The sequence below is a fragment of the Sprattus sprattus genome, assembly GCF_963457725.1.
Source record: "Sprattus sprattus genome assembly, chromosome: 12".
Lineage (NCBI taxonomy): Eukaryota > Metazoa > Chordata > Actinopteri > Clupeiformes > Clupeidae > Sprattus > Sprattus sprattus.
In genome coordinates, this window is record NC_137910.1 from 4,256,554 (window position 1) to 4,271,206 (window position 14,653).

Genomic DNA, 14,653 nt, shown 5'->3' on the forward strand with positions numbered 1-14,653 from the left:
GTTACCAGCATCATTGACATTTCTGAACGTACAAACAACTTATGCCAGAGGATGACGGCTCAGGTTTGAAGAACCCTTTGGCCAGCCTCTCTCATGGAGAGGTCATGATTCACTGTGGATCACTGACTCTTGCCCTAATTTCATAAGAGCATCTTACACGAATGCCACGTCCCCTGACAGGGGCCCCTCTACCTCTACCGCAACCTCTTCCTTGTCCTCATGAGGTTGTTGGTGGTGGCCTCCTTGATACATGCTTGGTATCAACTTCAATCTATTGACCCTTTTTTAGAGGTTGAGAACTACTTGATTAGTTTTGCACAGAGAGTTCACACAGGTGCTGACGATATTTAGAATATAGAGAGCAGTGTCAGTAGGCTGCTACTAAGTGTCTGCAATGTGTTGACATGGTTATTCAATTAGGTTTTTGTGTCCTTCTCTGAGAAGTGTGTTAACTGTTTTGACCGTTACATGTAAAACTCAAAGAAATGAGAAAGCAATGAGAAAAAGTTAGCCATTCGCCAGAGAAGACTCTGTCAGGGAAAAATCCTAAACACTTACTAAGTTTTGTTAGAATAACTTAGAATAACGACGCCACAAACCAGAGTAAAGTTTAACAGATTGTTTTACGCCCTGGATCCTAGGCGGAGAATCGCTTCTGCCTGCCTACTGACCAAAACAACCTTTTATTGAACATCAGTGGTTTACAAAATACATTGACCACTCCCAGGTTGTTAACGATTTTGCCACCTGTCTTTTCCCTCCAATAATGAGAATTTAACCTAAGACCTCTCAGCCCCTACCCTGGGCAACTTCCTGAGTTCAAACACAACAATAAAGAAGAATTCACAAAACACATGGCATCCTCAATCACTATCTCAGTCTATTTCCAAACATCTTATGGCGCGTCTAAGTTTTAACATCCCTCTTTCTCTCAGACACTGCATTCCTTTCAACAGAACAAACAAACTGATGGAGAATCCATTTACAGACTTAAACACACTCATGATAAAAAACTAATACAGCATATATCTTTCACATTTCCCTCCTGTTTATCATGACCCTACTAGTATAGACATCAACCTATACATCTCCTTAAGTCTTCTGCATACCGTAGGTATCATTACACTAAACCATCATCATCCTGAAGTCAATAGAGCATCAAATTCCTGTGATAGCATTACACTCCGTACAGAATGACGTACTACACTAGAAATGAGAACTTTACACACATGTATAATACACATCATAAAAATACAAAAAAGTATAAAGATTACAGACTTTCGGCATCATTTGAAACCATGTACCAGAAGTGAGCCAAGCAAACGGATTAAACCACCCAAAATCAACCACTTTATCACGTGTTATAGCATCACAAACAGCCCTGTAGAACCTGATAATGTAATAATTTCCCGATAATGTAATAACTCCAGATAATGTAATACAAATTCCTTCATAAGTCCCTAAAACATGTAATAAAACCTGATAATGTAATAATACCCCGATAATGTAATAAAGTGCATTTCCCAATAATTTTGCAGAACCTGATAATGTAATAATTACCTGATATTGTAATAACTTTGGTTGGTGCTGTAGCATCAGGTCTCCAGTTTCAGAGGTCCAAACAGTGAAGCTGTCCAGAGACCTGCTGCTTCACTATTAGCAGATACAGTATATATTTTATATGATTGCGAATGCACAATTTTTACAATGGTGAAAGGGATATTCAGTGGTAATCAACTAATAGAGAAAAAATAAGAACATTTTGGTATGTTATAGACCGGCAGCTAATGGGCACATAGAACATTGAGTTTCTAAGTCCTCATTGATCATCAATAGCTGACATTTCGCTATTTGATTTATATCAAATTCTCTTTTGATTTTGTGTGGCAATGTCCCTTAAAAATTACACTATATACTGCAAAACATCATGCAACATGCATTTCCTCTACTTTCCTCAGCTTCTTGCTGTACAGGTTTGGCTTGTGAGGCTAAAGGCCTATACCATTGGGATCAAAATATGAGCAAAACAATAGTGGGTGGTTGTCTACACAGCATCACTACTTGGTCTGAATAACTGGTGTCTCAACATTTCAGCACTGTCCAAAGTTTTTACAATATCAGGAATTTATTACATTATCAGGTTCTGCAAAATTGAGGCTAACCTGATAATGTAATAACTTCCAATTAATGTAACATTTTATTACATTACTGGTATGGCGATTGTTACATTATTGGGAAATGCACTTTATTACATTATTGGGATATTATTACATTATCAGGTTTTATTACATCTTTTAGGGACTTATGAGGGATTTTTTATTACATTATCAGGGTTATTACATTATCAGGAAATTATTACATTATCAGGTTCTACAAGCCCTCATTTGCTGTAAGGCTTCAGCCACAGATGGACGTCATCAGGTATCCAGGTATCATTCAGCATAACACAAACCCCTTCCACTAGCAGCAGTAAGTAAATCTAGCAGTAATCTATTTGTTTCAGCCCCATCAGCTGAACTGAGAGACCTTGTCATTAAGGCCTTCCACGCTGACTAAGGTGACATTAACAAATAATCCTAACCTATAGTTAAGTCTTTCCATTATTAACATGACTCTACCTAAGCCTAAAGACAGAATCAGAGACTAAATTACTTTGATACTATTGGTCCAAATCTTTTTAAATCATCAGGCATGTCAGTCCCGCACATGATGTCATGGTTCTCAACAGCAAATCTCTTCTTACGAGATAACCCTGGCTGTGAGATCACATTAACACATAAACATGGTCCGTGACCTGAGCGGGGGCACATATGCCAACCCCAATGTGAAGGGAGGTGACTACCATCTAATACCACACACCCACATTACCTCTCCCAACGTAGGGATACCCTTGTCAGAAGGGCAGTGCTTTTCATTCCAACCCCAACATAAGGCACAATATATACCCATGTACTGACATTGGATGAGGAAGTGGTGCTTGAGGACACAGTATCCGTAAGAATGACATTTTTGTTACACTGTCTCTGTCTCTTGTTGTTCCATTATTTGCAACACATAATGACTATACAAAATGGACTATCACATAAGGTGACATCAAAAATGTAGTATTTAGCTCTACTAGTGGTTGGGTCGTGTTAAACACATCCTGCACCTGGGTATCCTTTGCATCACAAGATGTAGTATTGCAGCCCCAGCTGTCTGGGCCACACTTCTCTCCAACACAGATCTTGGCTTGATATGACTATGGTATAACCTTAAGTCTAGGTTGATAGGAAGAATTTGCATTAAGGTACATAATTAGAAATTAGTCTTATTACGTCTGCTCGCTTGCATAGATGCATATCTATCCCATGAATCAGTAGAATACACAGGTGAGTAACATTCTCCAGTGCCATATATTCTCTCAATTACACTTGTGGAGGACTATAAACCCAAAAGTACACCTGTAATAATCACTAATAGCAACAGTCTAGACATTTTTGTAACCGAATTACACTATTTATGCAATTTACGGAAAAACAATAAACCATATAAACAAGAAACACAGTAAAACAAAAAATTGGATACACCCCTTCTATGTTGAGTAAAATTTCGAATTCGGCACGAATTCGGCACGAATTCGGTGACTATCAGACGGTCAAGAGCTAAATATCTCAACCCCCTGGAGGGAACCACTAAACCTTACTAAACGCTAGTGGTGTATCCTACTAATAATCTAAGTTAACAGTGTGACAGGTGAATACAGGTGGAGCGTTGGCGTTGGCTGTTGGTGTGGCCAGTAGCACTTGGTATGGTCACTCCCACCTTCACCTGGCCTTGTTCCTGTGGGGACACAGAAAAAACTCGAACAGTATGTTGCACTTAACAGTTGGAGTGAGATCTATATTCTGTATAAGTATATCAAAGATTGACAATGGTTGACCTTGAGCAGGGGTAATGTGCATACTTAAAACTACCAAAACAAAACAATCAGGCCATTGTATACCTGTTTCTACCATAGTCTTTTGACTAGCCCAGCACTCTGGGATGGTATACACCGTGCCTTTTAAATTCAATTCAATTTGTAGTTATTTTCCCACTCTGCCCAGCACCTCATTCACAAAATGTGAGCCATTGTCAAACCTTATCATTTCACATTGCTAACTAAAAGACTAAAACATTTTTTTTATAGTTTATTCATCCGTATAGTTATTATGTCATACACTTCCCCCCTGTTGAGACATGTAACGTCACATGACTCAAAATTGCTGCCCATTTATATATCAAGATCTTTTAGCGTCGCCCCGTGTTTTATCCAACTTTCTTGTTCACTTTTAGGTGCTTGTTGTTGCATGTTAATCAAAAACTCATCCTCTGTGTCTTGTGTCAGATACAGACCAGCTGCCTGCTTGGCTGTCTTATCTGCGAAAGCATTTCCTTTTGTGATGTCTTCTATTCCATTGGTGTGTGCTTTGCATTTGCATAGAGCTAAATTGCTAGGTAATTGTATTGCTTCAAGCAGATCTTGTAGCCCTTTTCATATTTAACAGAAAATGTGTGAAGCAGTGTTGTGGAGAGTAGGATCTCACGACACCTCTTCTTTCAATCATAAGACCAGAGACTGGATGTAGAAATCTGAAAGTTTATTATTGTGATCAATAAGCTACAATAAGGAAATGTTCCATATATTAGCTCGGTCTCATTGTATGAATGTTCTGAAAGCCATTTTAAGGCCTGTAAATTGTGGGGTGTGTAACTGTGAGACCCCCGGAGACCCCCCCTAACAGGGAGTTTCCTGGAATGTGCCTGTGCCGTGACTTTAGTGATGACTTTAACATCAGTGAATCATGTCTATGGCTAGGTAACTTCTTCCCGCCTAATCTGCCTTTTCTAAAGTGAGACTTTCATACTGACAAGTTAATCCATGTTCATCTGAACATAAAAAATATCCCACAGCAGCAAAAGCATATTGGCTGTCCTTGTATACTGTAATTTCCTGACCTGTGTATAACAGACACGCCTTGGTCAATGCAACCATCTCTGCTGCTTGGCAAGCTAGACGCTCATCAATCAAGTCCATTGACAAGCTAGAATCTCTGAGCTAAGTGTTATACCTCTGAGTTAGTTGAAAATAACCACAGAGTCAGTCATAGTTTTCTTCATCTAGTGAAATGCTCTTTAGTTTTCAATAATTTCCATCTCACTTAAGAAAAAAAAACACACACAGCCTTATGCTGCACTATTCCATGGTGTGATATGACTATCAGACAGCCAGTCACTTGAACAAACAGCATGGACCCAGATAATATATCTATAATGTTTCGTATGTTTTTCCCCAAAAGTATCTTATTCCATGTAGACTACCTTAAAAACATACACCCAGGACGAAAACTTTGTCCCATAACAACATGCTAACAATTACTCGTAATTGTAACAACATACACTGATCTTATCTTTTAGAATAAATCATGTAGGCTCAAATCTTATTAAGTATTCACTCCTGCTCCATGGCTATTAGGACACCTTACGTGTGAGGTTATATATATGGATCAGATAATGCAATTTAATCATACGTTGTCGCTACTGATAAACAAAAGGACCGATTTTAAGAATCTCACTTTTCATTTTAAGTTGGTGAACCTTCTGGTAATTTCCATTTATTTTAAGAATTTTCCAAGATGTCGAGGCTTTTTATTTCATTCAGAAAATAATTGTTGCTAACTTCCTTCAAGTCAGTCAACTTTATTTGTGTGTTACTTCTACACAGCCAAGATACTTGGCAGTACCGTCAGCCTGTAGATCAATCTAGCCTATAAGGGGATACCAGACAGCAGTAAACCAGCGGTCTCTTCGACAGTAGCAACAGTCCTCTCTGTTCCCCAGCACATCACATACACGCACACAGTCATAGCTTTTCGCGAACTAGGAGGTGTTTCTATGTTTTACACCATAACTTTTGCCATTAATTAAGGAGATAAACAACCGCATACTTTGTATTACTATTGTAACGACCAGTATGTTTAATGTGTTCATGTTCATAGTGTTGTCTGTGTGCTTGTGTCCTTGCTCTCTGTCAACCACGGCAGCTCATATATCACTATGCGCTGAGGGGGGCTGTCAGAGCAGCCAGGGGGCGGGGGCACCTCGTTAAGAGAACTTTTAACTTGTTGTCATGTCTCTGGAAGTTCTGTGAGAAGAAGCCACAGAAACGTATGTGTTCAGCCGAAGTTATAACGACCATTAAGTCATTATTGAATCATACTCGTAGTAGTCTCTGTGAGATCGCTACACTGTTAATGCTATATTTAACCAATTAGATAACTAACAGAAGTGACTTTCTAACCACTTCGAGTTTTAAGACAGATAATTCAAATGATTAGTCCTTACGTGTGAGTGAAAGCACACACAACCCAGCCATGTAAAGAAATTAACGCATATAGAAGGTCTCGGAACTTGCTTTTTGCGCTTCTTATAGTAATTCACTTAGGCTACTATCTTACTATCACATCGCCTGGCCGTCATTCCTGCCTGTTCCGTGGAGTATATGGCTAAGCCTAGTTTAGTCATTACATCTTGTCCAAGAAGATTTAAACGGACAGATTTAAACCATGGCTTGTGATTTTACAGATTATCCTGTTAGCGAATTCTTTCTCTGTTAACATTGTTGCCACTTTTATAGTAAGTTTTGTTAGAATAACTTAGAATAACGACGCCACAAACCAGAGTAAAGTTTAACAGATTGTTTTACGCCCTGGATCCTAGGCGGAGAATCGCTTCTGCCTGCCTACTGACCAAAACAACCTTTTATTGAACATCAGTGGTTTACAAAATACATTGACCACTCCCAGGTTGTTAACGATTTTGCCACCTGTCTTTTCCCTCCAATAATGAGAATTTAACCTAAGACCTCTCAGCCCCTACCCTGGGCAACTTCCTGAGTTCAAACACAACAATAAAGAAGAATTCACAAAACACATGGCATCCTCAATCACTATCAGTCTATTTCCAAACATCTTATGGCGCGTCTAAGTTTTAACATCCCTCTTTCTCTCAGACACTGCATTCCTTTCAACAGAACAAACAAACTGATGGAGAATCCATTTACAGACTTAAACACACTCATGATAAAAAAACTAATACAGCATATATCTTTCACAGACTCTTGCTGTGCAAAGAAGATGTGAGCATTAGATGAAGTTGACCCATGTGAGAAAAACTGTAAATAAATGAGAAAACATACATTTTCAATTGAGCACAAATTGTAGGTTTTGAAGGAAATGTTTGGTTTTCAATTCAATTAAATTTTATTTGTATAGCGCCATAACAATACATTTGCCTCTAGGCACCTACAGTAACAGAGCCCAGAGCCCAAAGCCGGTTTTGATGGGTGTGTGATACGTTTTTGAGAAGGTGGTGTCAATCTGCAAACATCATAAAGTGTTTTGGTCATTTCGGTTCTGTTAAGGGCTGTGTGTGAGCTGTTTTGAACAGTGAATGGAAAAATTCGCCAAAGCAATTGAGAAAAACTGTAATCATTTTATCATTTCGATTAACTTTTAGAAGACTAAGAAAACATTATTTGATGAAGTGGAGGTATGTGTGTGTCCATAGAACACTCTATAGCCCGCACACTCTCCACGGAGATTACGTAAAACACTGATACATGACAGACTGGCATAGGTATTTATACTCAGTAGGCAAGGGTAGATAAGACACCAACACTATAGGAAAACCACACTAGGGCACAAGTCATCGACACACTGACTTTGATCGCTATCAGAAAATAGGCGCCATCATTCACTGTTACATTCACATTGCATTCTGGCACACAACTACGTCACACACACACACCACCTGGAACACACACACATGCAGAAAACATGCTCACTGCATGCCACAATAGCTGACTGGAAAAGTCTTTCCACACCAGACTTCTAAACCCACCAACGCACCTTTTGTCCGGTCCCCTGTCTACAAGGAAGTTGGCAAAGTAGCTTCAAAAACACTCCAGTCCGGGAAGTCAAAACAATCTTGCAGTACCTAGTTTGCAAGTTTTACTGGTAACAAATTGTTGACAGGTGAACAAAAAGATTTCACCAGAATGGAAATATTCCTTTGTCTCTGTGTTCTAATGGCTGAACCTCAGTTTCAACCTCACTTCTCACTCCTCATCTAACCATCATCATCATCATCATCATCATCATCATCACCATCACTATCATCTAGAAAAGAACATCATTACAGAGTTCAGTTGCTTGTGGGAGGAGACGTTCCTCAGCCTCTTACCTGACCCCCTCTGCCCCCCCCCCCCCACCATACACAAACAATGGCCCCTTCATGCCAGGGATTACTGATTGATTATTGATTAATTTGTTATCCTAATATATTACTGTCCCTCCCTGCTACATGTGATGTCTGGAATCATAATGTTCACAGTTTGTGGAGTTCTGGGGGCTATCCCACACATGACATATGATGTTGATGGAATCGTATATTGATGTTTTCCTGTTCTAATTGGCTGTTTACATAGTAAATCCTGTGTGAGCATAGAAATGCTCTTATGGGGTACTGATGGAACTGAATATTGCTATTCTCCTGTTGAACTACATCATGTTGTATCATCTGCCTCTGTACCCCATAGCCCTGGATGTGTACTCTGGCTATGTCTCACTGCCATCTACCCCATTAGCATCTGAACCCCTCCAGATAGCCTCCTTCTTGCTATAAATATTATGAGTGTCAGCAGGTGTAACCCTGGGTGCCAGAGGCCTTAATGCTCAAATGTGTATGTGCTTGTGCATAGGCCTCACATAAACAAACAATGCAATGACAAAAGACAATAGACAATGGGTATCGGTCGTCCTATTAGTCTCCTGTGTGAAAGTATATTTCTACAAATGTAATGAACAGTCTTTGAAAATCCTCTCCAAATGTAAATCCTAATATTTTCAGCACATTTCTGTACAATATATAGAAACATGTTAAGTGTATGAAATACTCCAGATTTATTTTTTAACTTTATTGCCCATGATGAACATTGTAGGCAATTTGTGTGGTACAACATCAAACATACAATAAAAACACACAAAAAACAAAAACAGTCACCTTAAGGTTGGGCTTCAGTCACCACATCCGTTGGCTACATACAGATAGGGTAATGGTACAGAGATACAACATAGGCTAGTCAGATTGATATTCTTAATTCAGCTAAAGAATGAGAGGTGTCCATTTTAATACAAATATAGGTACTTTTAATTGAAGGATAGCAGTCATATTTTCCATTGCATTGATCTGACTTTATGTATCCCCTGAGCTATTGTAGGGAGGGGTAGGCTTCATCTAGTTAAAAGTGATCATTTTTTCCCCCGCAATCATTAACTTAATATGTAGTGTACATATGTAGTATACATAAAAAATTCACAATCCAACACACATCAATATTCATAAATCCTTGTTCTAAGGTAAACCGCACAGACCTGTCCTCTAACCACTCCCATCGAGGACTAGGTTTATAAGACGGCACTGGTCCTGGAGTTCAGTAGAAGCCGAAGAGAAGTAACAGTGTCAACCAGTCTTAACCAGGTCATAGAGAGGGTAAGTATGAAAGCCTGCCTTAATATCGAAGTACAATAGGTAAAGAAGTGTGTCATTTTAAAATGTGTAGTTAGTTAAAAGGTACACTTTAGAAGTACTAACAGAGTAGAGTTAGTGTATTTGACCTATCTAAATACATTTTATTTAAGTGTGTTTTAAGAAAATGTTGACTAAATATATAATTTCTCTTCAGTTCTCTTTTGAAAGATGCAGACGCTTTTCATCATAAGCATCTTATTCACAGCCTGTTGTGCTGTTCCTCAAGGTAAGGAAAATACATTTATTTAAGCTCTTGTACAACCAAATGTTAAACTACATAAATTATATCAAGCCTAACATATACCTTAAAATATTCCTCAGAATTCATCACTATAACAAACACCTGATCAGATGACTATTTCCTAATCATTGTTATCTGAACAGATCTATCAGGGAAAATGTTCACCTTTCCAGTGGAGTCCAATACTGCTCGTGCCACACTCCTACCATCACGAGTGAACTTCACCTCCGTAACAGTCTGCCTCAGGTTGGTGTTGGTCTATAAGCTAGCTTGGCTTTGGTCTTTAGTTGTAGAACATGACATGTAATGGCTGAGAATTGGTTTTATTCTTTTTAATTTATTTAATTATTATTATTACTTGTACCATTGATATTTTCATTTATGGACAACTATGGACACTTGCAGGTAGGTGCAAGCAATCTTCTTTTCTCTTGTATCCAACAGTACACTACAAAATACACATGGTGATCAACAGCATGCTGTTTGTTTTCTTTGTAGGTACCTTACCGACCTTACTCGAACCTACTCTCTCTTTTCGATGGCATCCAGTGGCAGTGACAATGATTTCCTGATCTTCAAAACATCAAACAAAGGACATTTTGATGTGGCCACACGTGGCAAAGTCTCTGGTTTTAGGGGCCTACCAGATGAGCCAAACACCTGGTACTCGAGCTGCAGCACCTGGGATTCCGACTCCGGATTGGCTCAGGTGTGGATCAACGGGAATCCAAGCACCAGGAAGGCTGGATTCAAAGGTAATCTGGATGGAGCCCACAGCATAGTACTGGGACAAGAGCAAGACTCTGTGGGTGGAGGGTTTGATGCTGGACAGTCATTCGTAGGGATGATCACTGATGTCCATATGTGGGACTATGCCCTGTCTGCTTGTGAGATCCAGCGGTTTGTTAGTGACCTGAATTTCACACCTGGAGATGTCATCAACTGGAGGGCGCTTGATTTTACCATCACTGGGGATGTCGTAGTTGAGGACAATCAGGCAAATGGCTGTCTTCATAGTCAGTGATTTGATGCACATGCAAAAATCAGCATAACTATACAAAGTAAAAAATGTATATGGTATCATTAATCACTTGGTCAATTTGCATGGTTCTTAAATGTTCTTGCAATAAAAAAAAAATCTGACCACTTTGTGGATGTCATCTTTCTTCCCCTTGTCCTACATGGCATGCTTTAGTTCTGCTGTGTGCATAGGCAGTACAGTTCAATGCAACTTATGAGTAGAACTGTAATCGCAGGGTTACAATTGGGACCCACACTACTGAGGAAGAGCTGGATGAAAACACCATTCTCGTTCGCCAAGATCATCGTTTTTTAACACAGAATTGAAACATACAAACTCCAGACGAAGTGAAAGATAGCGTTTGACAAAAATCTGCTTATTAAATGCAAACCGGCATAAAAAAACAATAACAATTGTCAGCTTGTCAACTTGCTTGGCAGATCTTTAACAGGTCTATTTGCCAGCTCCAAAGGGATCTAAGAGGCAGGCTAGTGACACCCAGTGGTTGGAGTGTGTATTGTTAATGAGCTATAATCTGCAGTGGAGCTCTAATACAAATTCAAAAGACCTACAGTAATAGGGGAAGATAGTAATGCTATGTAGTGTCCCAATTGATTTTTTCAGTTTCAACCTAACTTGTAGTGGATTCTGTAGAATCACTGTGATTTCATTTAAGAGAGAGAAGAAAATACAATGACCACTTGAAAAAAAATCTGTGTGATCACAGAAGGCTACATGTGTGTGTGTTTTAAAACCATAAATGCACAAATGGGGGTTGAATGATATAGCTCTTTAAATAATTAGTCCTAATAAAAAGGTCTGTGGAAATGAATCTAAAGGGGGAAAAGTTTGGTAGTAGCTAATGGTATTATGTGGTAGCAACTATATATTAAACCCATAGAATTGTTCACTGAAAACTGAAAGCCTTGATACAGACCGGATTCACCGTTAGAAGGATGATATCAATGGATATTCTATTGGCCTATCTGATAGTTGCCTCTCTGACACAGTTAATAATAGCATTCTCAAAATATCTTAATTTCAAATATTTTTTATATTTTCATAAATACATGTTTATTATTCATGTTTAGTATCCAAGTTCAGTGTTCATTTTATACTTGAAGACACTATCCACTTGTAAATACTATCTAACCTGTCTGGTTGTTTGTATTGGTATAGATACAGTTTGTAATGATTTCAGACAACAGTAAGGTAGCAAACCTCTTCAGAATGAGTATTTCCTTATTTAGCGTTAAGCCACACCCCCATCACCTTTGTTTTATCCCGGCGGGTGAGGACAGCGTCACCACCAAAGGGCTGGACAGCACACGCCCATCCAGGACCAAAACATAAACTATGCCGCATGGCCCAGGGGTGGGGTTCAGAGAACAGCCTCCACCTGAAGCCCATCAACTGCTCCACCTGTTGGGCATCAGGCTTAGTCACAGGGACTACAAAAGATCCACCATGGTGCGCGAGAGGGAGAGTAACGTCTGGGATTTTAAAGACAGAATTTTCAAGATTCCTTAAGAAGCAGAATTTAAGCGTACCAACTGAGTAAGAATGACTGCATTTGACCTGTCTTCATACATTTTAAAATCTTTGCTCCAAGTGTGTTTTAAGTAAATGTTGGCTAAATATATAATTTCTCTTCAGTTCTGTTTTGAAGGATGGAGAAGCTTTTCATCGTAAGCATCTTATTTGCAGCCTGTTGTGCTGTTCCTCAAGGTAAGGAAAATAATTAAGTTCTTGTATAACCACATATTTTACTATATTAATAATATGACTTAACACATACCTTAAAATATTCCTCAGAATACATCACTATAACAAACACCTGATCAGATCAGTATTTCCTAATCACTGTTATCTGAACAGATCTATCAGGGAAAATGTTCACCTTTCCAGTGGAGTCCAGAACTGCTCGTGTCACACTCCTGCCATCACAAGTAAACTTTAAATCCGTAACAGTCTGCCTCAGGTTGGTGTTGGTCTTCATGCTTGGTTGGCTTGACTTTAGTTGTAGAAAATGACATATAATGGCTGAGAATTGATTTTATTTGATCATTAATACTTTCCCCCTTCATTACGTCCTTTTATGGACACTTGCAAGAATCTTTTCTCTTTATTTCAGGCTCCATACCATAGAACCTTTTATTGTCCATCTTCTTAGCTTCCCCTCATAGTAGCAAGTATTCAACAGTACACTACAAAATGCTCACATGATCAACAGCATGCCTTTTGTGTTTGCAGGTTCATTACCAACCTTACTCGAAACTACGCTCTCTTTTCGATGGCATCCCATAACACTCACAATGACTTTGTGATCTACAAAACGGCAAACAAAGGACATTTCGAAGTGTACACACGAGGCAAAGCTTCTTCTTTTCAGGGCCTACCAGATGAGCCAAACACCTGGTACTCGAGCTGCAGCACCTGGGATTCCAACTCCGGATTGACTCAGGTCTGGATCAATGGGAATCCAAGCACCAGGAAGGCTGGATTCAAAGGTAATCTGGATGGGGCCCCAAGCATAGTACTGGGACAAGAGCAAGATGCTGTGGGTGGCGGGTTTGATGCTGGACAGTCATTCGTAGGGATGATCACTGATGTCCATATGTGGGACTATGTCCTGTCTGCTTGTGAGATCCAACAGTTTGCTAGTGACCTGAATTTCACCCCTGGAGATGTCATCAACTGGAGGGCGCTTGATTTTACCACCTTTGGCCATGTTGTTATTAAGGATGATCTAACAAATGGCTGTCTTCGTAGTCAGTGATTTGATGAACATTCAAAAATCAGCATAACTATACAAAGTAAAAATCTATATGGTATCATTATGCACCTGGTCAATTGTCATAGTTCTGTAATGTTTTATGAATAAAACAAATCTTCAAAAACTTTGCCCCTTGTCCTACATGAAATGCTTGAGTTGAACTGTAATCACAGGGTTACAGGTGGGACATACTACTGAGTAAGGGCGAGGAAGATGCCACTCTCACTTGCCAAGCTCATCATCTATTGTACCAATTTTTTTTTTTTGCTTCAATGTAACTTGGATGAGATTCTGTAGAACCAGTTTCATTTAACAGAGGAGGAAATACAATAACTTATTGGAAAAAAATGGCGATCACAGAATGCAACACGTGCATGTTTTAAAACCATTTATGAACAAATGAAGGTTGAATGATCTCTTAGTCTAAATAAAAAGGTCTGTTAAAATTAATCTAAAGGGGAAAACATTTGCTCGTAAAGGTATGTGGTGGCAACTATATATTAAACCCATAGAATTGTGCACTGAAAACTAAAAGCCAAGCTACAGACTGGATTCACAGATAGAACGATGATCTCTGGATATTATATTGGCCTAGCTGCTTCTGACACACAGTTAAGTTCAAATATTTTGAGTATTTTAATACATGACATTGAAAAAACATGTCTAGTATTCATGTTTTGTATTCATTAGACACTATCCACATGTAAATACTTTCTAACTGGTCTGGTTGTTTGTATTGGTATAGATACAGTTTGTAATGATTTCAGAGAACAGTAAGGTAGCAACCCTTTTCAGAATTAGTATTATCAGTGCCGCTGCTAGCCATTTTGGTGCCCTAAGCATAACTCATTTATGATGCCCCCCCCCCAGAAAAAAAAAAGTTTCTTCCCTCTACCCCAAATGAGGGACACTTTCTTCAAGGTGCGTGTGCGTGCCAACAGCTGACCAACAATAATGGAAATCGCAAGGTTTCATTAGCCATACCATAAACCTATTCATTTCA

At 39.0% G+C, this 14,653-nt stretch overlaps 2 protein-coding genes across 2 annotated transcripts; both read left to right on the forward strand.

Moving 5' to 3' along the window:
* Nucleotides 1–9,780: 9,780 nt before the first annotated feature.
* Nucleotides 9,781–10,877, forward strand: LOC308373375 (mucosal pentraxin-like; the record flags this gene model as incomplete). Its single annotated transcript, XM_080848856.1, has 3 exons — nucleotides 9,781–9,838; nucleotides 9,997–10,099; nucleotides 10,352–10,877. The coding sequence occupies 3 exons, from the start codon at nucleotides 9,781–9,783 to the stop codon at nucleotides 10,875–10,877; spliced, it is 687 nt and encodes a 228-aa protein (XP_080704982.1).
* Nucleotides 10,878–12,544: 1,667 nt separating this feature from the next.
* On the forward strand, nucleotides 12,545–13,653 carry LOC308373139 (mucosal pentraxin-like; the record flags this gene model as incomplete). The annotated part of the gene is made up of 3 exons (XM_080848556.1): nucleotides 12,545–12,602; nucleotides 12,753–12,855; nucleotides 13,128–13,653. The coding sequence occupies 3 exons, from the start codon at nucleotides 12,545–12,547 to the stop codon at nucleotides 13,651–13,653; spliced, it is 687 nt and encodes a 228-aa protein (XP_080704682.1).
* Nucleotides 13,654–14,653: the final 1,000 nt, after the last annotated feature.